Raw genomic sequence first — 27,023 nt, 5'->3', positions numbered from 1 at the left:
AAACAAAGTCATTACAAGTTAAGGTCTTCAAAAGAGTTTGGACAGGCAGGATCCATTTTCTGAACTTAGAGCTTAAACCCATGGAATTCTGCACATGTTTAGCATCACATACAGATGTGTATAAACGGACACAGCTTTGCATTTTGTGTGTACACTTTGAAACAAAACACATTTAAACTGTGGAGCTATACAGACTATACAATTTACATAGCTGGCTGTCACTCCAACCCCAAATATCACCATTTGCTAGAAAATGAACTTTTACTTTGTACAAGACTTCGACCTGCATATGTTTACCCCTCGCTCAGGAGGCTGAAACTGAACAATGAACTAAACAGTCCAAAAACTTTATTTCAACTTGTACAAAAGGCATTAAAAACCCTAAAATACGTGCTGTACCAAATATATTACATCATACAAGTCAGTCTGGTGTACTTGATAAACCCAGCTTAACTTCAACCACTTTTAATGGCATATTTAGTCAAAATGTAAAACCGACTACACTGGGAAACACGTCAAATCAATTTCCAAGTGCATTAATTACCTAAAAAAAATATATTGCTCTAGCAAAAAAAAAAAAAAAAAAAAAAGATATATTACTGAGTGAAATACGGAGCTCCCATTCAGAAAAACGTTCTGTGCTCTGTGTAAGCATCACGTGGTGTCTTGTCTGATTCTCTCATCCAGGCATGGTACCCTAGGCAGCAGGAGTGGCAGTTTTCTGTCTGCTTGGCAGATGGATTCTCTTTTAGGATGGTTAAATTGTTAGTTGTTCAAAACAAAGTTTAATTTCACAATTGGTGATTTAGCTAGAGCTGTCAAAACACATGTGGGAACTGCCAACAAGAAAATACATCACATCTATTGAAGCTCTTTTTGGCCTCATCATGATAATATCAGACACAGAGTAAGGCATGTAGATCATAGCAATTACAAGTCACTCACAATCCTTTTGTGATGGGAAAAGCATTTCACCCTCCTCTCTGTATCACCTGACACAAATTTTTTTCACATGGCTTTTGTTACACATCACACAGAGGTGTGCACTGGTGTGGCTGAATGGGAAGGAGATGAACCTCTATCAGAGGAGGAAGAAATGGATCGTGTGGCAGCTTCCCTTTGCAAATCTTCCACCTTCTTCTGCAGCTCTGTCCGGATAGCAAGGAGCTCTTTAAGATTCTGATGGATTGGAACCTGATGGGTAAAGAAAGAAAAAGCTTACTTTGACTCTCAGTGAGTTGTATTCTCAAGCAATGCCTACACTGTTTCCTTCAGTAACAGAAGGAATCCAACATCTGTGAATTTCAGTATATCAACATTTAAGGAAAGTGTTTCTTTAGTCATTCGAAATGAACCATTTCAGCAAACTGTCCCTTTCCAACAACACAGCTGTCAGGAAATCAATTCAAAAGACTGCAAATAGCCTTGATGGGATACCAAACCTATTCCAGGAAATGTACCCCACTCCCTTATCGATACCACTTTCAGTTCAACTTAAAATGCCTTTCCTGGGAACTGCTGCCCCTGCCTGTTTGGACAGAACTTGCTATGTACACAGAGAAGAGTTCACAAAGCTGGCTCTTTATGGAGCATCTTACTACTCTTCTAACCAGGCATCTTTCCAAGAGTCTGACTCCTTTCAGCTTGTCAGTGAGAAAAGTGCAACCATGAATTGTGCTTGTGGTAGACCTCCCAGAGTCACACTGCCATAAACCTTTCATAGAAGTGGGTTGCACAGGTTTCTGCCTCTGCCCACGCTCAAAAAACACCAGAAATGCACCACTCTGCATCAGAGCTCTAGGTGCTTTTCACCCCCATCTGCAACGTTCAACTGTATCACGGCCAAGGCAAGATGTTAGCCACACTGGTTTTGCAACTGTATCTGTTCTCTCAGACAAGCAGATAGAGACCCTTCCTTCTCCCAGTAGCAACAGAAAGGCCAAAAAAAAGTTTGACTGTAAATTTATTTTGATTTCCTTTATCCTGTATAATCTGTTCATAGCTCCTGGAAAGAATAAGATGGGAAAAGAATTTAAGTGGGTTGGCAAGACAGTCATGGGGAGATGCAGCAATGGTAACCCTGTGTATTGCTAGATGTTGTAACTAATTCACAGCCTGGGCTCCAGGGAACTGTATTCACCCACAAGCTCCCTACCGCTTAAAAGAGATTACAGGGCTGGGATGCACACATGAACATGAAATCCTGACATGGTGTTACATGCAGAAGATATCAAAAAACAGAAAGGGATTCTCTTCTTGCCACCAACACACAACTGAGTCACAACTGACACTTCTGTGAGTTCTGGCTTTTAAAAGAAAGCACATAAAAAATCCATGCATTAGATTTTGATATTTTTAAAACTTAACACTCTTGTTTCTGAAACAGGAAAATATAATTTAATTTCTATCTTTACTTCTAACATAAAAGAAGAAAACAGCATCAAATAGTGGTTTATATTTTCTTATTTGTGGCTTAGCACATAAACTTCAGTATATTCACAAAGTGCTGCTCTTAGTACCCTGAGAGTCATCAATTCACCCAACATGTCACCCACAGCAACTTCAAAAGTCTAACTTTCCCAGTATTCAGTAGAACAATTGCTGCATGCCACCAAGCTCCCACTGCCCCCAGAGTCCTGCCTTCACTATGCAATGAATTCCTTCTCTTCTTGCACTCTTCTCCTGCACCCACCACAAGCCCACAGAGAACAGCCTCCTTCACTAACAAACCCAAAGCACACCTTCCAGAAAACCAATCTCATATTTCTGAGGCAGTCTACAGTAAATGCATACACCTAAAAACATGGCAAAACCAACTTTGGTGAAGAAGGTTGACCAAGATTGTCTACCATGGCAAATTTAAGTCTCAGTGAAAATGAAGACATTCTGGTCTTGATTTAGCACACACAACTCCACCCTACAGCAGTCTCCCCCCCCCCTTTTTTTTTTCTTTTCTCAAATACAAGATCCCTTTCTTGTACACTCCCACTTCAGATTTCTTTATGAAGGCATCTTCCTGAAAGGCCTAGGTCCACAGCAGAGTGATTTACCCTTGGTATCATTAGTCATGCAAGGCCTGGGTCACAGGAGATTTGTACACCTGATTCCTGCCCAGCTTAATCACGAGTCAGCAGAACAGGTCAATTGCTCTTAGACACCTTTTACCAGCATTAGCAGCCAGTGTGTTCCACTGCACGATGCTCCAGCACTCAGAAAAAGCAGTTCCACACCACCAGCTTTTGGGGAACCTGACACAAAACCTTCCAGGATACACAACACAAAAGCTGCTACAGAACTTGGCAAACGGTGTGAGGTGCTTTGAGGAGGAAAAGTGTGACTGCACATCTCAAACCTTCCTCTGCATTCCCCCAGAATCTAATTCAACATGGCACAACGCTCAAACTTTGACGCAAGTGCTGTTCTCCCCACACGTCCACCTCAAAGAACAGGACTGTCTTTAAATAAATTAGCTAAATAACAATAATGACATTTAAAAAGTCTGTGTATATTCAAGTCACACAAAAACCTCTTCAACATTAAGATTGCAAAATTATGCTCTCAAAAAATGAGGTGGTGTCAGAATGAAGATTATTTCTCCAAACTCAGTTCAGCCTTGCTGTACATCTGTATAAAACTGTTGGTAAAATAAACATTAAAACACTAGCTTCCCCCTTGTACTCCTCATTTATTCAGTGCACAGTTTGATGCTACTCAATTAGTGAGCAGTTATTCAATATTTAGTTTTCTCTGCAGTGTCTGACCCCATCCTTTATTTATTCTTCTGAACTTGAAATGCTTAAGTTTCCTTTTCTGTACTTTCATCTCATGTAAAGAAACAAATTTATTTCTGCAGCACCCTAAGGAGGTGTGGGAGTATTACCAATTCACTTTTACAGGCAAGGATCTGAAGCAAGCACCTCCTGGTTTTGCATACCTTGGATCACAAATTGGTTTAACAGAGACCTCAGGAATTCTGCAGTTTGGCATTGTGGGTATCAAACAGGACACCCAGGAAATGAGCACATGCACAGTGACTGCTCTGCTCAATTTCAGTCTAGAGAAATCTCTAGCACTTTAGGAGTGATTTCAAACAGCTAGAGATTTTCAAACAGCTGACACTAACTGATTTGTTAGTGATAGTCCATGTTAGAATTACATACTTGAGTGAGATAAACTGGCTGGTGTAGGCAGCTGAAAAACAAAAAAAATGACCATAGATATTTTTACAGAAAGACCTGAAAAGCAGCCTGACACAAGGAGCTGTGTTTTGCCCTAGACACCTTCAATTCTGTTATTGGAAGTTTCCTTTCTGGAAAGAAAGCAGCCAATTCAAATGTAAAATAATGAAAAAACAGAGAACTAGGTGGGGAGTGGGAGGGCAATGCACAAAGCAAAGCCTCAACCTCAAGTCATATCTATCTATCTATGAAACCATTAAGATAACTAAAAAGAATCATGGTATTGTGCAGCTTTCTGGAAGCCTCTTTCCATCTTGGAAGGAGGAGGAGACCCTCTTCCTCCCAGGCAGACCTGTTGCTGCCAGTACTTCCTCATACCATCCTGTGCAAATTCTTACAGAAAACATCTCTATTTTTGCCACTTCACACCATTGTGTTCCCGTGAGCGATTCCTCTCTCAAACAAAGCCTTCTTCAGAAGGAGAGAGTAACAACAGCCTTCACAAAAACACCTGCAGTGGCTTGCTCTGAATAAGGTTCTCCTTTACTTTGCCGCTGTGTAGAATAAAAGGAAGTGGAAGAGTGACAGATTCTGTAAGAAACAAGAAGTTTGGAGAAGATGGTTTATTATGAGATCTTGTTAGCACCTTAACCCTAGAAGTGTATACTTGCACAGCACAAGTAGTGTCTCCATGGCAAGCTTTTATTACAGTCCTGTTAGGAAATCACGTAATTGATTTGACTGAGATGAGTTTGTTGGGAGTCTGACAGCAGACTGTCTTCTACTCTCTCATGCTGCCTCTTAAATTAGAAGTGGAAGCTCAAAAGATGACTCTGGACCCATCATCCAACTGCATTCATGTTATTTTTTGCTGCTCTACTCCACGGTATCAATACCAGATATCCAGAGGACTGTGCATCCTTTCCTTTGTCATGCCAGCTTCCCAGGGTGTTGCTGCAGTAATGCTGCTAGGCAACACCCAGCCACTACCACCAAGTCCCCATCATTTCTGTCCATACTCCAAGGGGAAGCAAAGATCTCCTCCTGCTGCACAAGAGGAGCCTACACAGATAAAACCTAACCTGGCATCACATTTGTAGGTTTGTTGGGCTGGAAAATTGGTTGAGCCACTGCTTGTATTAGGTTTTCAGGATGTTTTCCACGTATTATTTAAACTATTACCTCAAAGTGCTGAAAACCAGTAAATTTCATTTCTGTTACTTAACAAAATACTCCAGTAAAAAGAAAGTAGAAATGTAAAGGTGAATGTACTGCATTTGAAGAGATTTTGGTGGGTTAACCTCAAAAAAAATTGTTATTTGACTATTTATGAGAAATAAAATTAGTTTTTCTAATCACATCAAATCACTCAAAACATGAAAAAAAAAAAGTGGCATTTACATCTAATACAGCAATGTAGTCCAAGCAGAGACAAGAGTAAGGACATTGCCACCAGCACTAAGTAATGGGGAAAAGGGCCAGAGACTGGTTTTCTTCCCACTGTGATCACTCCCCCACCTCCCCATGGTGTCAGTGAGACTGCACAGAGCACTGGAAGAGGCTGCTCGGAGAAGCTGTGGAATCTCTTTCTCTAGAGATTTTCAAGACCTGCCTGGATGCATTCCTGTGTGACCTGCCCTAGGTGATCCTGCTTTGGCGGGGGGGGTTGGACTTGACCTCTGGAAGTCCCTTTCAACCTCTAACATTCTGTGCTTCTGTGATTCCTGCTAGATGAGGACTTGAGGAAAGATAAAGTTGGAGGGCATTAATTACACCCACACAGAAAGTACAATTATGCTGTACCACATACATACTACATCTAGACACAAGACAGCTTCCTTTCCTCAAAAATCCAAACCCTCCTCTTCACAGAATTGCTACAGTTCACTTGCAGTATTGACTTTCAGGTTTTCATTCCCAAGTAATCTTTCAGGATCCCAGAGTGCTTTTGGACAGCAAAATTTGTCAACACAAGGATAGGCATAAAAGAAACGATAATAGCTATTCACTTACAGTAGCACCAAGTCTTAATTAGATGGATATCTACTGTGTCTTACTGTACTAGCTCAAGGACAGTCATGCACATGGAAATTGTTCAACAGTGAATGTATTCTGTCTCGTTCAGCAAGTATGCTTTATCTATTTCAGCAACAGAGAAGAAAGGCTGCAGAGGAAAACGGTTATTTCAAATTCATTGCTTGACTTAAGACTGTCAGTTTTTAAAAACCCCTGCTCTCTGCACTGGAAAGACAACAGTATCTTTCACTTCAGCTTTTTGCTCCTCTCTGTGAAGAGCTGGAACTCTGACAGACTCACTTTTAAAACCTGGTTAACACCACAGGCATAAAAAAAGCCAACCTCACACAATGAAAACAGCAGCTTTTCAATATTAATCAACACTTACACACTTATTGTAGAGGTATGCTCCTTAGAAACCAAGCAAAAACTCCTGGCCTCCTGCAAAAGCCATGACTAGCAAACAGAAATTATGAACCCCACCATGTGGAACTGGAACAGAGGTTTTTGCAAACAGTTGCATAGCCTTCCAGACTTGGGAAACCCTACATGCCACAAGCTGATGCCATTGCTTGTTAAAACTTATGGCCTAGTTAGAAAGCATTGCTCTGATAGACTAGAGCAATGCTTTGAATGCTTGCTTTCAAACTATGTTAGAAACTCCCCAAAATGAAGTTTATTTGTACAGTACTAGTTTCTCCTTTTCTGTGCATCTTCTGATGCTGTGCTCCTTACAGGATACTCTCCTTTTTTTTTTTTTCTTCAATACCTAGAGATCATTCCAGCACACAGTATAAGCAGTTAGTCTATATTTTATTCCATAACAACTGAACGCTGAGAGTTTTATCTGCAGATCTAAATTGCCTGCAGTAAACCAGACTGGAAATCTTGATTTAGACATCCAGATAGAGGGAAACTCTCAGGCTCTGTAGAAACTTGCTTTGTCTCACAAGAAACTGTGTGCTAAATGAAGGGATGAAATCTTAGCTAGGGCAGCACTCAGCTATCTAACCCACCAGGTGATTCCTGCTCCTGAGGTCTCCTGCCTCATTCTTTCATGCATAAAGATAGACTTAACATCATGGATGACAGAGCAGCAACGCCAGGCATTTCTAGAGCCATGTGATGGGTTTGTCCTGCCACAAAATGGTGTTAAACCAGATGTACAAACTTTGAAAATACTAGAACCAATGTCAACACGCTCAGAGGAAAAGGCCAGCAAGGTGACTGAAGGCAGGTATAAAGAACCTGAACACCCCAAGTGCCAGACTCTAAGTTATATCCTGTTATATACAGAATAAAGCATTTCACTAACTATGTTTTCCAGCTTATTCTCAACCATTTTCCAGTGATGATTAACATCTTATGTGTTCTTTTAAACATGCAATATTTTGTGCTCATTGACACTGAACTTCAACTGACATCTAATCACTCAACTGTTCAACACATCACATCCTTCTGCAATTCTATACACAGCATAAAAACAAACAAAGCAACACTGTAACCTATTTATCTGCCTTCCAGTCATTTCTGTACAGGCTAAATAACCAGTTATCTATTCCTACCTTTTCATTTTCTTTTTTCAAGCCAAGTGTTAACCTATCAACAGGACCACATGATGTTAAGGGATGGAAGGAACCTCCAAAGATCACTGAGTCCCACCCCCCTGCCAGAGCAGGACCATAGAAGCTAGCGCAGGAATGCATCCAGATGGGTCTTGAAAGTCTCCAGAAAAAGAGACTATACAACCTCTCTGAGGAGCCTGTTCCAGTGCTGTGACCCTCACAGTGAAGAAGTTTCTCCTCATGTTGAGGTGGAACCTCCTGTGCTGTAGTTTATATCCACACACACAGAATGAATCTGAAAAACTTAGAGGGATTCCTGTGACATGATTTCTATCCCAGTGGCCAAATTCCCACAACAGAGCTTGAAAGAAAACTTCCAGGCATAGAAAAATGAAAAAAACCCAGAACAAAAACCACCCCATGGTTAAACCACAAGTTTAAGCCCTGTACTTCATGGGTTAAGATGCCATTTCTCAGAAGGCAAGACACAGATTGAACTGAAAGGACCAGAACTGTTACTCGTGTTCTGCATATATAAATGGTAAGAATGCATTAGTTCAAAAATACTGCCCCTGCAGAAGTCATAAACAGAAGCATTATTTTTTCTGTTCTCCCCATGTTCTGGAGTTGCCCAAGCAAATAACTAACAGACATCTGGCAGACAGAACCCCTCAAGAGTCTCAAGAAAGTCTGAATGACTACACAGAAAAGGCAATAGAAGTATATGATATCAACTGACAAAAATCAAAACCATACTTTCTTATCTATTCCAGACTAGCAGAGTCATCTTAAGTCCAGTAGTAGGTACCCACCTCTGTAAGAGAGAATGAAAAGAGCTTGTCTTCCATATGTCACATGCAAATACACATTTTTCCAACCCAAGGAAAGGGAAAATCTGAAAAAATCTCCTCAGCCAAGAAATTCAAGTAAGATAGGACTAAAATTTATCTAATTTTCTTGGGACAAGAAGTCAATAATGATGTAATACCTCCAAACTGAAACTAAGGAACATTTTATTTCACTTAAGAATTAGAATGACCTTGTTGAAGTGTACTTTAGTGAAAATGGAATGTACAAGAGAAGTCCATATTTAACCTAGAATTTTCCACAGTGTTCACTTCTAAGACACTTGAGCTTTGAACCCTACGGAAAGAGGCTGTGTGTTACCTTAGTGCACAGGATTTATTGCAATACAGATGTAATCCTAAAATGGGGCTCTGATGCAAATAAACACCACTTAAACCACCAATTCAGCCTTCCACAAAACTTGGTTAGAACTGAAGACACAGCATTATGAGCAATTTTTCCAGAAATAGGAATGTTAAACTCTGTATGTCCTACTGCAATGGAGAATATCTCAGACGTTACTGTACTGTTAAAAGCCTGATGAGACACAGATATTCAGAGTACAGCAATGCAAAACTAAATGGCTGCATCCAGTTTGCATTCAGTAACTTTGAAATTAAAAATAAAGGTAATGTATGCTTATTTCCAATAGAGAAGTCAGTGAAGTGCAATGATTAACTTCTCTCAGCCCCTTCAAGCCTCACTCACTACTCAAGCTGAAATGAGAAAACCTGAAGATATTGCCTCAAACCAAAACATGCCCTGTGAGCTTCCTCTCCCATAATACAAAGTTGGTTGAAAATGGGTATCAAACATCCATTCTGATTATATTAAAGGACTATTATTCACCTTCCCTTAAATTCACCTACTAGACATCTCTCCTTTTTGGTGAGCTCCAAGAAAACAATAAGCCTTTTCTAGTTTCTGCAGCTGATAGAGCAGCACATGAGTTTGCCTTGAACTGCTATTCATCACAGAGCTCTTCATTCACATTAAGTATTTCATTTTCTCTAACTCCAGTTGGTTACCAAAAGAACTACATTAAAAGGTATTCAACAACAACACCTTTTATCAGTAGGCAGCAATGCCTGTTCTTTTAATAAACCCACTGATTAAGACTTTTTTTCACTGAAGATAAGTGAAGACCTGCTGGGTGTCACAATGGTCACTGAGGTTTTTTTTCTGTCACTGAATGGGACTGAATGTTACTGAATTGGCTAACAGTGTGAAACTAGACAACACAAATACAGAAGAAAGCAAAGTTAGTATATTGTGATTACAAGGACCATTTATTTACATGCTTGCCTGAGTTTGTGCTTTCATAATTAGGCTGAAGAACATAACACTACAACAAAAAATTCTAATTTCTGCAGCAAATTTATCCAAGTAGAGGTGAAACACTTCCAAATATTTGTTACAAATATCACATAAACTCAGGCTAATGACAAGAGGAAAGTCATGATGTATCTTCACAAGATAAAGGTAATGTGGAAGAACTAAAGAGTCCAAACAGTTGTATTAGTTCTTCAACAAAAAAGGTGATACTGAAGTTAAGGCAGTTACCAGTATCATCAAATTTTGTTACCTTCAACCTGCTGATCTGAGGGACCTGTTCTCAAAGACCAATGAAGAGCAATGATTCACATATGCTGGAGTGCCTGCAGAGTACTCTCCAACAGAAGTGGGCAGAGCACTCTCCACCAGAGAGGCAGTGAGCAGAGTTTGCCACTAAGTGCATGATAATTCTGCTATTTTTTCATTATGTCATCTCTCTCTCACCTTCATCTCTTTTGGACAGGGACTAGCTTTTGTATGTGTTTACAAACCCTGCTCACATTCAGGGCCTACAGATTTCAATTAAATACAAGTCAGAACTACTGCCACTGCTGCAGTTTGGTTATACTAAAACATGCATAAACCACACCAATGTTTTCCAGCAAACAGGCTAATGGAAAGATGACACTGTGCTAAAAAGCAGTTGACAAATTTACTTTAAAACCATAAAGATTAAAATATACCATCTTCAAGGTTTTAACAGGTACCTAACAGTCAGAGGACTGGATCAACCACAACAGAACAAGTGAGGGAAACTAAGCTGCTCAGAAGAAACACCTCAGTGAGGAAAGCAGGCAAGCTAGACTTTCCCAGGACCTTAAAAGGTATTTCTCTGACACCTGGACTTCTACCAGTGTACTGTCCTTGAAACTTAACCTTGGAACACCATCTTTTACAAAAGCCTCTGACTTGTGGGTGTCTTAATAAATTTGAAACTCACGTCTCATTCTGACTGCTAGAAGATGAAAGCAGCTTTTGAGCAGTCACTTAATACAGGTAATTTATCATAATATGCTTGGGGGTACCTTGGAATGTTATCTTAATAAAGAGATGGTGTAGCACCCTCAGATACATTACGGTTGTGACACAAACTGCATGTTCTTTCTTCAGACTTCTAAGCAGGAGAGCATATGGAGTTTTTGAAGAGATGCAAAGATTTATCTGAATAGCAGACATTACTTGTAAGAGCAAATACTGGATGAATCAAGGAGCACATACAGGGAGTGTTTAATCTTTAGCATACCAGCTTGAAACAGTAAAGGTCAATTGAAAACAAGCATCCATGTGATGCTAAGTTTAGAAAGCCTACAAAATGAGTCAGTATGTAGCCCAATTCTTTCAGAAATTGCTGCTATATTTTACATCATCATTGGTAAATGGCAAAACATGATTGAAAACAAAAGCACACTAAACACTACAAGGAGGTCAAGGCAATAAAAGCAGTAAAAAGCCTCACACAGTATTGTAGAAGTGTTAGGAAAGTCGTCATCTGACAACAAAACCCTGTTAATCTGTTACCTTTCACAAGCCAATACAGTGATGCTGTGACTCCCTATTCTAGTGGTGAAAACATCATCCTACTAAGTTTGAACTCATCCCACATCTCCTTTGAGAAAATCACCGTCTTCTTATCAGCTAAGATACGTGCAGCAGACGAGCACTTTTGAAATCAAATGCTGCATTTGACACTATGAAAAAGAGTTGTTTTTTTTTTTCCATCTCTGTGTTTTTCATTTAAACATGAAAGCTCATACCTGAGGCCGCATCCTTGGATTCCACCTGACGTAGTAGTTCACCCATAGCTCCAAATGGTTCAGACTGGCAACAGGATACAGGACATGGTTTTCATAGTTCACGTAGAAAGGATTTGTGAACTCATCTAACTGGCTGTTTATATAGGACCACAGTGACACAGTCTTTGTGCTTACCTCCTAATAAAATAAAATAATATTCATTATATGGATTGCAAAACCTTAATATGAGGTTGATTTCTACATATTAGTAATTTTATCTGTCAGATTTATCTTACTTATTAGAAAATGGCAAGAACTCTGAGAACACTTCCAGTAGCTGATCATTAAACAGCTTTAAATCTTTAGCAAAACATCTGAACACTTATTCTGGTCCAATAGGGAAGTTTCAAGAATATAGTTTTCAGAGACACTAAGGACTAGCTGAGAAAATGAAAGCTGCATTGCAATGTTTACAGCTACTTAAATACATGGTTACACACTGACCAACTTAAAAAAAAAATAGCTTTGACAAGAAAGATATATAGTTCATAAGATCCAAACCCAGCATCTGTGAAAAATAATTATTCAATTCTCCTACTCACGCTATTTGCTCTTATCAACTGATATTACATTTTAAAATGTCTATTTTATTTGCACTTCTGCAAGTTGTATCATTCTAAATGTAATCAGCACAATCATAGTTACATCAAGGATTGGAAATCTAAACTTACATCAGATTCATGCTGCAATTTTACCCTCCTTTAGTGCTGTAAAACATGTGTTTCTACTACTGCTGTGTCTTAAATTGTATTTCTTTATTGAGAATTGCATCTGACTATTCATTTATGAAAGAAAGCTGCCTGGAAACCCTGCATTTGCTGAGAACATGTTATTCAGCTCCATCTTGTGGTATTTACATGCAACTCTTCTCTACAGAAGCAGTACAGAGAAACCAAAAAAAAAAGTATAAAACTAAATGTGGCAAGGGATTGTTACTTGCTTTAAAAAATATTAAATATTTAAATCAACAAAACTGAAAGTAAGCAAAGGTACTTAGAATATTAACATACTTTTAATTTTTTTTTTCCAAACTGGAAGTATTTCATGAAGTCCTAACTCCATTTATTTAGATATTTTAAACACCAACCATATGTTCTATCTAATTATGTTCTACTGTGACTTTCAAAGTCAACCATAGGTATTCCTTTGGAAACATCAAAAGAAATGCTAACATAATTTGATAATGTTGATTTAAAGTTGCACATATTGGCTAGAAATATCTGAAAGACAACATTCTAAAACCCTCAAACCCCTGAACAGGTAGCAGCAAAGTAAGATTGAACATTAGGAAAAATATCTTTACTGTGAGAGGGGTGAGGTGCTGGAACAGGCTGTCAGGGAGGTGATGGAGTCACCATCCCTGGAAGTGTTCAAGAAGTGCGTAGATATGGAGCTTCAGGACACGGTGTAGTGGTCATGGTTATGGTTGGACTCAATGGTCTCAAAGATCTTCTCCAACCCTAGTGATTCTATGATTCTAAGAGTGTCATTTCATTTAATAGCAAGGCATCTCTCATACCACGAAATTTCCTGTGTTGTCTTTTAAGACTGTGTGACAAATGTACCCAAAACCGCAGTTTGCATGTTCTTAGGTCTTGCATTTTAAGCATTTTCATATAAAAACAGTAAATTGAGAATTGGCCTTACTCTAATTATTTACCTCTTTTAATCTCTCTTTTTCACAGTTACATAAGAAAGTCCCAAAGAGACAGCTGTAAAGATGATCCAGAATGGTGATCAAAAATAACTCATTGAATTCAAAGGCTGCAGGAAACTGAAAAAACAAAAATGGCAAATAACTTTAAATTTCATTTTAAGCAGTGTAGAAAGGATGAAACTCAACATAAGAAACAATAAAAAGATACAGATAAGACTTTTTTTTTCTTATTTAGCAATTATGTTCAAGAAAATAGTAACTCCCATTGCAATAATACATTTCACCTACATACTTCTTAATAAACACTCCTCAGAGACAAACCATTCATTATGCAAGTATACTGGAATACAAACACAGAAGCATCAGCTAACATGGAACTGGTGACACAAAATAATCCATTTTAAGGAGCTCTAATAAACCCAAACTGTTTCCAACACATGCTTTAATTCTCTTGTTACAGGATAAGAAATCATTTTATTTCCTATTCTAACATGCAGCGAAATGGGATAACAAAGACTACTGCACATACAATGTGCTTAACATACATTTTAAATGTTTCTTTTACTTTCTACCTGAGTAAGTTACTTTTTTCCACTTCACCCCTGGAGTTACCATCAACTATGCACAGTAAGCCTTTAATCCTTCTTCTTTTGTATTGGAAAGTAAATCCTGTACTTCTGAAGTGAAAGAACTGTTACTGCACTGAGCACCACTAGGTGTTTTATTCACAAGCTGAAGTTACCAGATACATTTTAGGAAAAACAGAGTTAGAAATTTGAAAACACTCAAAACGTTTAATATATATATTAATCTGTCATGCTCTAAAAACCATAAAAGGAAGAAATTAATGTAAACCACATGGGCTGCTACCTATTCAGATGGAATCAAATTTTATTAGAGGACTACATATGGCAACTGCTTGATGTGTCAAAATAACTTCACGTTCAGTATGACAAGGGTCTCAAACACAGACTCAGAATGATAAACATGTAAGAGAAAAAAAAATTAGAAGACTAAAGGAAAAATCTAAGAAGTAGCATTTCTCTCATTACCATGAAAGAAAAGAGACTAATGTTCAAGACACATGAAACAAATTTTGTTCATTCCCACTAAAGGAATACATCTTTCCAGAAGTCTAACATGCAAAGTTATAGATTCATACAGAAGAATTTCCTGCTACATTGCAAAATCTCAAACCAGCATTTCAGATCTGAAGAAAACAGCAGACTGGTTTCTGTTATGTGCCACTGAAGGACACTGAACACCTTGGCATGAGTGACTCAACAGCTACTCTAAATAACCAAAAAAAAAGAAAAATATTCCAAGTACAGCTAGGAGGAATAATGCAGCAACTGGGACTGTGGATGACCTAGCTGATCCAGAAATTCCTCTTTGGTGTCATCTGTGATTTACGAAGGGCAACTCATGTTGAAGGTAAAGAGTTGAGTAACACACAACGGGTGTGCTTGTATAAAACTCAGAAAGATCTATGTTTTGAGCAATGCTCTTCTAAAACAGATTGATTTACATCAAAAAACAACAATAACAGTCTCTTTCCCAGACTTCAAGCTAAGATATACCAACTTTCAACTGAAAACTTTGAGAAAGGAAACTATCATTATGCCTGACAAAAGAGATCCTTCCTTCCTCTGACTCCCGTATAGACTACACACTGTCCAACAGCACAGTACGCTCACACTGGGGCTTCTCTCTCAAATCACTGCTTTGTTTTCAAACCCCTAGCCATTTGTTTTCATAAAAGGTACAGCAACTTAAGATCATCAGGTTCTCTTTTTGAGTCATGTTCAAAATTTATCAGTTACAGCACTTCATTCTCTCCAGGAAATCAAGCCAAAACTCAATTACAAAACAAAGATGTTAACAACACAGCAATGATTTTTAAAAAGTATGAAGAGAACTGCTGGTGTGCTGAATCAGGACAGGAGAAGATTCAGTAGGTCTCAGACCTCAATCTCCTGCACCCATTCCAAAGCAGCAATCAGACAGAACAAAAATAATTTGCAAAAGATCAAAATGATATTTGGAAATAACTTTGAAGACAAAGCCTCTCCTAAAGGGACTCTCTTTAACTGAAAGCACTTAATGAGCCTTGTCACATCAGGGCTCTGTGTTGTGACGGGTCCATACTAATCAGATAGATGCCGACATGGCTGCTATTCCAATCCAGTGAAGCATATTCAAAATTCCATACATCAGTGGTTGCACTCCAACTAATTTATTAATAAGTGATAGCACTTTATTGAAACCCTGTCTTTGGGTACAAGAGTTGTACTGTTGGAGCTGATGTATCAAGACTGTAAAGCTTCTATTACTGCTGCTGAAAAATCACTGACCTAAAAATGCTTTCCTCTGTAGTTCCAAGCCCATTAGTGTCTGTTTGAAGATTCAGGTGGAAAAATTCCCCAAATGAAAATTTACTTCTTGTCAAATCCACTAATTGTGAGAGAACACACAGGTCATTAAAATCTCCTACTTGATGCTGCTGGAGTTGTTGGGGGTTTTTGTAAGGGAGGTATTTAAAAGAACTCTCTTATTTAAAAGCCTGATGATGCCAACTGGCATTTGATTCACAGACATGCAAAATGAACTTGCTTTGTAATCAATGAACTCCTTCTGTACTACAGTAACATTTAAAGGTGAAACACTTTGCAAAAGAGCTTTTAGGATTGTGAAACTGAACTGAATTGGGTTAACTGAACACTAGATTTCATAATAGTACACTACTGAAACCCATGAAAAATGCATCTCTGGCAATAGATGACAGCAAGTAGCAAACAGGATGCAACTTTCTACCAACTTTAAACACAGTTTCCTCCTATGTGGGTACTGTGCATGAAAGGTAGAAAGCTATTACCTGAGTTGCAATGCTACATACAGACTTTACAACTTTTTTTCATTTTTAACAGGGCATCAGTATTTCAACAGATCACATGTGGCCTTTCCAATTTGACAATTACTATTCAAAATCCACAGAATTTACTAACAAAGGAGGGAAATCACATTGCCATATGCTTTTTATTAAATCTGGTATCAATGTACTTCTCCAAAGTTCTCTATTACCATATCTGTATGTCACAAAGATCATAAAAACAAGGGAAAATATAAAGCTGTTAAGGATTAAGTTTCATTGTCTGAAGCTGTCTGGAAATTTGTATCTTAGTGGGAAGTTAAAGATTCTTTCCCTGTAGCAATTGGCTGTTTTAAGAATGTAATTTTCAGAACTCAGAAAGAAAAAAATATGCTTCTTTTGAGTCCCTGCCCAAACCCAAGCCCTTACACCTTCCCGCAGTCATTAACACTTATTCGAGCTTAGGAACAAACATTTCACATATGTTTACCATGGATTCTACAGAATGAAACAATCACTGTTTTACAAGCAAGAGATCTACACAAGGATAAAACAGAATCCTGGTTCCACAGGTCCATGTCAAGGTAATCCTAATTTTCACATCTATTTTCTAGGTTTTGAAGTCAACTGAAAAATAAAAATAAGCATGCAAGAACTCTCCAGGAATGACGTTTTCTTTTTTTTTTCCCTGTTGTAACAGCAATGATTTTTCAAAGCCACTGCTGTACATGTACCTCTGTGATGGTTTAAAACTGTCTTTTTAGTTTTTCTTTGCAAAGTTCAAGCAGAGAAAGTGAAAGAGTGTAAATAAGTCACTCTTGGGTGTAAGAAAGCAAAATAACGATTGTTCTAAACACTTCCATTGGGTAGATAGAAATGTTTAAGAACTACTACTCAAAACAAAGTGGGGAGTCTGCAGTTGGGGAAACCTGCTGGGTTGTCTAGCTGCTGTTTCTTCTTCTCTTCTGGCTGAAGATAACACACACTGACCTTGGCGAGCTAAGTTAACAACTTTTCTGCTTTAGCTAACTCTGCTTTCTGCCAGGGGGGTGTGGGGGGGGAAGCCCCTGGGAGAGAGGCCCCTTGGGAAAGGTCCCCTTTTGGGAAAGAAGCAAAGGGAGCTTGGTTGTGCTTTTCTGTTGATTGTATATATTTGTAAATGTTGTGACTTTTGTATATTTGTACATATTCATTGCATTTCATCATAGATTGTAGATTCTGCTTGTAAATACAGCTTTCATTTGCTTCCAGACTGAGCTAACCTGGTTATTGTCGGTGGGGGGGGGGGGGGAATTTCAGCTCACACTGACACAACCTCAGAAGTTTCTGAAACCAGATTTTGAACAGATGTGGTATTGGCAAAATGTTTCATAGATTTCCTCCTACTCCTCAACTCTTTTTTTTTTTTTTTTTAACTAGAGGGATCTAAACTGTTTATAGCAAGAAATAGGAGGCAGCAAGGGAGATCACAAAAATAGAAGAGGCTGCTCTCAATTAAGGATGTCCCCAGAGGACTTTTTTTGTTCCTTCCAGGTGTTTAGAACTGCTTCTCTATGCTATTGTTATTAGCTTTCCTCTGAGAGAGGGACAGAATTTTTCATTTATTTTCTCAAGCCATACTAAAGAGCACATTAAATGCTGAAGCAAGCTACATGGAAAGAGAAAGTCTTCAAGAGAGTCTGGACAAGGGCCCAGTATTACAGCAGGGAACTTTCATAAAGCACCGAAGATGGCTGCTTCAAATACAAGTTTTGGAAACTATGATCTAAGTTTTTAAGAATCATGTTCAGAACAAGAAGACCAACGTAAGAGATCTGGGAGTGCTAACAACATATGGAACCAGAGTGTTACCTTCCCCTCTTCAAAAGAAATCACACACTATACAGACTTCAGTATAATAGCTTTTACTGTAACAGCACAGATCTGGGCTTTAAGAAGGAAAAACAAAAGAGGAAAGAAAAAAAAAGGAAAAAAAGGAATCAAGCACTTCTGATTTACCTGGAAATAAAGTCTTCATGTGGACAACTTATTTCAATAACACCATTAAAGAAGAGCAATATGCTGTTCTTTGATGTCCTTTAAGCAGTTTACGCTCATGGAGGTACAAATAAGGAAAACTGAAGCTAAATCTGTTCTATAATTTAACATATTAAGACTTCTTTATGTCAACAGACAATTCTTTGAAAGCCCAATTTAAACAAAAAGGATTACTAATGTCTTGGTTTCAAGTCAATACATCTAGCTCCTCGTTCCTCACTTTTGAGCAAAAGGTTTCCCTTTGTGCAAAGTGCAGTGACAGCCCAACCAACATGCTACTGCTCTGCAAATGTGTCTCCTACATGACTCATGTCTCCAAGATAAGACTGAGACCCTTGGAAACACACTTTTAAGCATCTTACCTGCTTTGTCATCTGCCAAACACAGTCGATGAACTGCAGGAAAATGGGAGATCTATCTGCATCAGCATGATCATCATCTCCATGTCCTACTCGCTGAAAGTCAAACCAAACTTTTCATTTCAGTCTAGTTTACGGTACTGCTCCAACAATTTAAACCTGAGTAAATCTAAAATACGTTCCAACTATGTACAAGACAAGTAGATCTTCCATAATGAGAACCTGTGTTCTTCAACTATGAAAAATGCCTCCCAATATTCATTTATGGATATGCCCTTGCTGTTGAGCCAAGCTGGAAAGACACTTGGCCAAAGCACTGTGCCAGTTGTTTCCCCATCTTTCACTGCACAGCCATTTATTGCTCCTAGTGGGTCAAACTAGTAGGTATCTAGTAAGACTGTACTGAAATGACAATTATTCCATATCTACCTGCCATAACTACATGTCATTTCTCCTAACTTAAGAGTCAGAGCTCACAAAATAGCATCATAATTTATGACCTAATTCCTCACTAGCCCATGTATTAAATAAACATTTCAATATTAAATCAGCATAATGGTTCCAGCAATTTAACCTTCTAGACACCTTAATTGTTTTCCTTCTTTCTCCATTCATAAGACCGTTAAAGATGAAGCAACATGCTGCAATCTCTATTCCTTGTAAAAAAAATTAATTCATTCATTTTACCATTATGTTTAAGCCACTTAATCCTTCTTTACTTCATATTACATCCCTCAAACAGATTTCCTGTTAAAAATGAACAGGACTCAATTCCCTGACACACTCACACCATTAAAATAAGGACACCAGCAATAATAATTATAATGCAGCTGAGCATTGTGAGAAAAGATGCTATTCAAAATAAAAAGCCTTGAAGGTGACAAACTGCACATTAGATCTTTTAGCTTACCATTGCAAATCGGTGTCCAAAACTTATCCACTCTTTCTCTATAAGGACTTCAAACCCCTTGATGGTTCTGTAATAGCTGTCCAGCATGAGCATAGCCAGTGCCGTGAGCTGTGCTGTTCTGTCCCAGCCATCACTGCAGTGAACCACTACAGAAGTTTTACCAGATTCAATTTTATCTGCAATTCTCACTGCTCCAGCAAGAAGCATCTTAAAGAAACAGAAAAACAAAATCCAAGCATATTAAACAATAACCAAAACTCTACCAAAATCAAAAAGAGCTACGATCTTTCACTCTTTTAAAATTTCAAATTAGTTAAGCACCTGGATGACATTGCTTTAAATGAGGGATTTCCAAATGGTGGTATGCATATTCCTAGAGGTAACAAAAAACGTCCAGGAGACAGTTCTTACCAGCTCTCCATTATTAGTAGCATATGGTAGAAGAACCTGGGAATCCCTTCTCCAACTCAAAACTGAAACTCTGTATCATGATGAAAAGACACAAATACTGCAACCTATTCCAAAGGTTCAATCACTGTTCCTCAGTTTTCAGTTGTCAAATACTAAGTTTGGAGAGGGACAAACTCTCCAGCTAATCTAAATAAAAAGCACAACACAAACAAACACAGAAATCCCTGGCTGGGAGCCTGTGCCACTTCACTGGTGAATGAAATAGACATGTATTCAAGCCATGACAAGGAACAGTAACAGCCTGGATTAAGAAGCATGCTGGACAGCATAAGATAGATGCGGCACAGGACTGAGATCACCTGTGTGAATGTGTTAGCCTTCTACCCCACAAACTCCCTCTCTTGTTCTCTTATGCCACTCTGCAGTTTTTTAAAACTTGAATAACCTCTCTCCTGTGAAGATTTGTCTCTGCAACATTGCCTATTGTGGCACTGCAAAATATGTGAATGAAACAAGCACTAGAATAGGACCACAAGACAAATTCCTGTTCTGCATCTCACAACATTAGAAAATGGAATCTTGCAAAGCATTTGTATTCTTCCATTCCCAGGCATGTAAAAACATCTTCTGGGAAACAAGAGAGCTAGCATCCACTGAAGCAGCTGTGCACAAGACCAGTCTTCAAAGCTATTTCAAGAACCATGCTTCAGAGACAATTTTCATTGACTGTATCTTTCATTGACTGTATTATTTATGGTAAAACTGAAGGGTGCCAGGATGGAAATAGCAGAAAACAATATAAAAGCTTCCATGGGAGAACAGAGCTTGTGGTCTGAACTCATTAATCACCAACTACTTTAGTTACAAAGCTCTACTGCACTGAAAAAGTGCAAATATTGAGACAGTTTGGTCTTTGATAAAAGCAGAAAATGAATTTGTATAAAATATGAGTATGCAATACCTTGCTCTAAATTGTTCTAAACAGAATGCAGATGAGGGAGTACAGCCGAAAATGTTTCAAAGCTTAGCAACCAACACAGTATTTAACTTAGGGCTCCTAATGAATTACTTTAGATCAGTTCAAAAATGAGAATGGGTTTAAAAATAATTACTAACACTAGTTCTACCCTAAAAGACAGAAAATACTCTGAGGGGGAGGGATATGAGCAGGGCACCACATCCTGGGTGTACAAAAATGCATCAAGTGACTCCTGCTGTTAACTGCCATCTTCACACACACAAATCGTTACTGGTACCTCTCTGGACAGTCCTGGACCACCATCAAAATGTTCTGTGTGCCCAGTGCTATGAAGGTGAATTTCCAGTGATGCATTTCATTAAACTGGGACACAATCACACTGCTCCAAGCCCAGAAAACGTGTTTGAGCAAAGATATAGATTTGTTAACCTATATTACAAGCCAAATCAAATAGGCAAGGAAGGTGGCAAGTCTTGGATAAAAGCAAAATTCTTCTGCTTTTGTCATCTGTGCAACAGAGGTATCAAAGTGCACTTCTGACACTTGCTAAGGTCAGGAACCCCACTGAAGACAACATCAATGAAAGGTGACTGCTGGCTCAAACAATTCCATTTTTAAAAACAGGTTTTTGTACTTAAGACCAGGCTGATAAAAAAAAAGTTTCCAGATACTCAGATTCCCAAAGCTGTTTGGAATAGTCCCACTTTTAGTGAATAAGGAAATTAACCTGTTCCCAAAAGACCATTACATTTATTTAGTTCTTAATTTAAGCATTTGCTCCCTCTGCTGGTTCTTCCACAGCAGTTAACAAGCACTAGTTAACAGAAAAGGGTAAAAGGAATGAACAATCCCAAACACGTTTTGCATGAGTGACATTTAAGCCATTTGATAATAAAAGAAATTCCACTTCATCCATACTTATAATAAACAGGGTAATGAAACAATCTATTTTAAAATATTTCATAGATTAGTGAAGCAGACTGTAAAACCAGTATGGTGGTGATTTATTTTAATATTATGCCAAATAACAGAGCAGATTATAACTCAGTAAAGCACTGACTATAAAGAGTCCATGAAAATATAGGTGCCTGACACATGAACACCAACACTGCATTGAAGGAGGAAAGGATGAGAAAGACTGTAGAATTTACAATCAAGTCCTTCTGGCAGCTGTTCAGATAAAATCTGAAGTTCCCAGGGCATTCTTCCAAAAAGCAAGGATAACCCTGGTCTGCTCACAAACATTCCCTCTCAAGAAAATAAAACATTGTCCAACACTAAATACAATCCTGTGCTATCAGGAATTAACTCACTACCTACCAATACATAAAAGGGGAAATACAAAATTATTATGGAATGCTCAAAATGCTATGTTCTAAGTGACCATTTAAAAATTCTTCTTGTTGGGGTTTTTTTGGTTTTGGTGGTTGCTTTTTTTTTTTTTTTTTTTTTTTTTTTACAAGATTGATCTGATCAACATATTATTTTAGTAGTATTTTCAGCAATGCAAGTTAAAAACATAGCTTAACAAAAAACCCAAATGATTTTTCTCATCAAAAGTGTTTTACCCTTATATATTCCAGCCAATGCGTTGAGTCCACATTTGACAACCACCGAGTCTCATCGATAGTAGGATAAACTATTTCTTTCAGTTTACGCAGGGATTCTCTCATCACATGTATATTGTGAATTTCCAGAAAGACCAGCTCTGCATTTGGGTAGGCACTTTCACTTTCATATCCTCCACCTTTTGCCTGTCATTCAAAAAGTAAAAAGACAACAAAGAAAAGAACACGTAGAAGACGTCAAAATACGTAGTACTATTTTGGTCAGGTTTCAGTATTCTCTGAGAGTGTTTTTCAGCACCAACAATGTACTTTTGGCTTTTGCTTTCTACAAAGCACTACAGTATTTTTTTTTAGGTGAAAAAAAAATTTCTAATTGTAATTGGCTTCATTGGATAATACATATACACACCCTCCCCTTTTTATTACTGAAGCCACTGGTCTTCCATGGGCTTTACCACATCATTTCTGTTATGCCTTCATGCTGCCTTCAGTTCTTGATGGGACTTTCCAAAATGACACCAGCAACTTACGTTCCTTCCCAAACCCTCTTTAGAGACCCTTTTTTGTCTGTTTTTCACATCAAGTTCTCCTCATCCTCATCTCTTACTCAGTCTTCAGCCTTGTAGCATAGAAGTTCTAATGCTAGTTTTGACTCCAGCCTACCTTGTTTGTATCTGCAACACTATTCTGTCTGGCATCAAAGATGATAAGTTTATGTGACTGAGCATTGGCATCCATTATTGTCTGCAAATACTTTTCATCTTCTTTGCAGCGCTTATCATTTGGGCCTACTGATGGCTGACTGCATCGTGTTATTGTTGCCTGGCTTTCAGGATGAATCCAGGATAAAACCTGTAAGGAAAGAAAATAATTTTAGTTTACTATACCACTATAAAAGCAGCAGGCCAGAGTGCAATTAAACAACCACACTGCCTGCATGGCATTGTTGCCTGGCAAATAAACGCAAATTTAAGGGCAAGCTGGCACAAAACCATAATGATGGCACACTAGCACTGCTCATCCCAAATCTGAGCTTGAAATACAAAGTGATTCTAAACATCTAAAAGAACTCTGAGAATTTCTTATAAGCTACAATTTTGTAGAGTACTTGTACCTCCTTGTAAAAGTTTCACTTACTGGAACTCTGCCTTTTGCTCTAAATGCTGCCACTTTTGAGAGGTCATCGTCCTTTACGCTGGTTGGCACAACAAGAACTGCAGGATATGTATCACAAAGCTCATAGGTGCTGTTAATTTTGGATATTTTCCAACTTTCATTGGGCAAGCCCTGTATGAAAGCAAGACAGTTTTTGTATTTTTCAGGTTAGACCTTCACATATCTGAGATTAGGGTGATGAAAATGTTTATATGCTATGTACTTGCTTAAAAAAACTGCACCCTCGTTTTTCTTTTAAATAAGCTGTAAAATTTAGATCTTCATGTTGAACCATAAACCAAAACATTAAAAGTCTTCCCTATTTATTACCTTTAAAAATTATATGCAAAATAATAATTTGAATAAACTGCATACTAAGTTAGAGTGATCATATAGTGGAATAAAAATACTTTTCTAACTAGGAAACTGTAGATTTACAATGGTAAACTACAGTCATCCTTCTGTTTAATGACGCTTATTCAAACCCAAAATTTTCAAAGCCTGTATTTTCCAGCAACAGCACCTTGAAAATGTGTATTTAAGAATGCATGTTGAGACAGACCAGTTTGCTCAAGCACTCGGCACCTGTTATCTCCATCAAATTTAGCAGGTGCTCAACACTACCATAGTCAAGCCACCAGGTGTTTTAGTATCTAAATTTGGGAGCCAGACAGTCTCTGCGTGCAGCTGGAGTTGAAAATGTTGAGTTTTCATTAATATTTTTCTTGTTTGAATGGCTTTGGGGGAAATATGAGAAAAAAAAATAAATGCACCAAATACTCATGTAACTTACCTGCCTCTTATATTCTGCCATTGGATCATACACTTTCCAGCCATTAACAGCAAACTTTTCTTTATAGTTGAATGCAAAAAGAGGCTAAGAACAGCAAAGCAAAAGCCTAAATTACTATCTGATGGGGTGTACTGACCAATAAGCTCTAAAACAGTGACCCTTCTAGTATTTCATATTTAACACTTGTAAAACTCTAAACAGCACACATAAAACCTTCTAGTCAGACTGGACCACACTGTGCTAGAAAGAAACTGCACGACACATTTTCTCCTTCAAGTACATGCTATGCAATTAACAAAACCAAGACAGGACACAGAGTTGATGTTACTTGCCAGCTATCATACAACACATCGATGGCATAACCAGTTTGAGGAAATTGGTCTCCTACTCCCCAACCAGTATAAGCAACTGAAATAACATTCTGCAGCTAACTAATAATATGACTAATTGTACCTATCTGTGGTTTTAGACAGAACTTCAAGACTGAATTATCTACTGCAGAAAGTAAGAGTCAATACACACACATTTTTAATCAGCAACATTAGGCAAATCTAGATGTCAGGGGTTATGTCCAAATTAACTTCACCGATAGCAGGACACAGTGTAAAGTTTTATGAACTAATGCAAAGCAGAAATGGAATCAGAGTAGCTTTCCTGCTCTGTAACAGATTCTAACAATCAACATTTCAATGCCTTGTATTTCCCCACCGACACTTTCCAAAAATGAGGAAGAGCCAGTGACAGCCTCTTCTACATCTTAAGACTCACCAGCCCATTCGAAACAGGAAATGCACGTATTACAAGGTTTTCAAAAATCTCCAATCTGTTCTGCTCCTCCTGTTTATAGGCCAGCCGCAGATTTCTCATATCCTGACAAAAACAAGCTACACTGTTTTACTCTATGATAAATTAAGGGGAAAGAAAGTTGTAAGAAATTGAAGGAAGGCACATATGTAGCACTAAGTGACTAACACAATCTAACCCACATTAGAGTTCTGTGAGTGTTTGTATGGTGACTAAGATCATCATTAGAGTTGCCAGATATAAAAATAGCCACTTTTCCTATAAATCCACTCGAGACAAAAGGCAGAAGTGTTTAAGACTAAGTATCACAAAAGGAATTGAAATAATTATCTAAATGAAGCAGGGTTTAAAATAGAGGGAACTGATCAGACAGAAAACCAGCAAGTGCATACAGATCCCCTTGTTGAAATATGAAATGAAAATACTTCAATATGAGTCAATCTCTACTATGCCATACCTTGCAAACTATTTCTATACCACACGAGTTGTCTCCGTGGCTCTGTACTCCAATTTTTTCAACTCTATTTATGACTCCAAGGGGAACATCCACAACAAAAGGTGGATCCTGAGTTTTTTATACAAAACAAAAGGATGTTGTTACATTAGGAGGAATACAGTCTAAGATTTTTCATGTACATTTCATTACATTCAACTATAACTCACACCAAATTTGTCACTTTGTGAAATCTACTTCAGCAACACCCCCATCTGAAAGGATATGCAATCAGATAGCAAGGTCTTACCCTTTCAACACTTTTGATAAACATCCTGAAGTCTGTCACTGTTAGTGTACCACTGACTGCACCCATGAATGGACAGATATACATAACATCTTTAGCTGGAAAACAGACCAATTAAACAGACCAATTTTACCATTGCACACATTTATTCCATACAAATCTATATCCATTCTAAAACAGCAAGACTTTTGCAGCTCTCTAAAGATTTTACTGCCTGACCTCAATAGGAAGGCCTACCCCTCAGATACTATCAGGACTGAAAGAGCTGTCTTTACTTCAACAATGAAAACAATCAAATTCCTCAGTCCCTCTGCTGCTCAGCAACTGCTGAGCAATTGGGGCAAGGCTCAGCTAGCACTGGCTGCAATAAGGGTAGGCAGGTAACAAAGTACCTGCTGGTATTCTTAGCTGCAGGCAGCTCTGGTCCCTGCTGGTGGGTGCTGAGGTGTACAGCACCCACACTCACCTCAGAGAGAGAATCCAAATGGGCAGTTACTGCAACTGAGCTCCAAGTAGTTCAGTTATATGCCCATACCTTATTTTCACTTCTATTGGGAAGCTCTAGTACTCTTCTCTAGCCAACTACTGCACTGCTAATGCAGAGATTGCTATCACAGGCTAAAGCAAAACAAATCTCATTAAGAACTGAAAATGAAGTTTTACATATCTTCATCTTCTTTGATATCACAATTTTGAAGCTTTTCAACCTACAGAGCATCCCTGGCACCCCAAGCACAAATACAACTAACATACCTACATGGACCAAACTAACGCTTGAAAAAAAGGAACATTTATATATGTGAATAAAGTCATCCTCTGGAACCAATTTCTCCTTCTTAAAGTGGCATTAAATTAAAATAATAAAAGTAAAAAGGAAAGAATATTTGTTTCTTTAAATAAACTAGCCATTTAATAGCATTCAGTGTAGTATTCAATAGTATGCTTACCAATCACTTTGATTGATTCTCCAGGAAAAAGTGGAGCCTCTTCCATCTGTGCTAGCTTGTT

General features: G+C 38.2%; 1 protein-coding gene across 1 annotated transcript; it reads right to left on the bottom strand.

Annotated features, from left to right (window-relative positions):
- Window positions 1-619: 619 nt before the first annotated feature.
- MTMR1 (myotubularin related protein 1) lies at window positions 620-27,023 on the bottom strand. The gene is made up of 13 exons (XM_054388820.1): window positions 26,963-27,023; window positions 26,019-26,113; window positions 25,733-25,840; window positions 25,240-25,341; window positions 24,472-24,555; window positions 23,661-23,810; window positions 23,187-23,375; window positions 22,524-22,709; window positions 19,566-19,772; window positions 18,659-18,751; window positions 13,394-13,507; window positions 11,695-11,871; window positions 620-1,194 (listed from the first exon to the last, which is right to left on the bottom strand). Exons 1-13 carry the CDS (start codon window positions 27,006-27,008, stop codon window positions 1,030-1,032), a joined length of 1,716 nt encoding a protein of 571 aa, XP_054244795.1. The 5' UTR covers window positions 27,009-27,023; the 3' UTR covers window positions 620-1,029.

Source organism: Indicator indicator, chromosome 17 (assembly GCF_027791375.1).
Source record: "Indicator indicator isolate 239-I01 chromosome 17, UM_Iind_1.1, whole genome shotgun sequence".
NCBI classification, from domain to species: Eukaryota; Metazoa; Chordata; class Aves; order Piciformes; family Indicatoridae; genus Indicator; species Indicator indicator.
The sequence above is the reverse complement of the archived record's forward strand: the minus strand, read 5'-3'. Positions and strand labels throughout refer to the sequence as shown.

What these genes read in the sequence shown, in the direction of transcription:
- MTMR1 (XM_054388820.1), bottom strand. Translation starts at nt 27,008, where the DNA reads ATGGAAGAGGCTCCACTTTTTCCTGGAGAATCAATCAAAGTGATTG. An exon ending in GTGTTGCAGATACAAACAAG is followed by an intron (nt 22,710 to 23,186) that starts GTAGGCTGGAGT and finishes TTTGAATGACAG; the next exon opens with GCAAAAGGTGGAGGATATGA. An exon ending in ATCCAAGGATGCGGCCTCAG is followed by an intron (nt 1,195 to 11,694) that starts GTATGAGCTTTC and finishes TTTACCCATCAG; the next exon opens with GTTCCAATCCATCAGAATCT.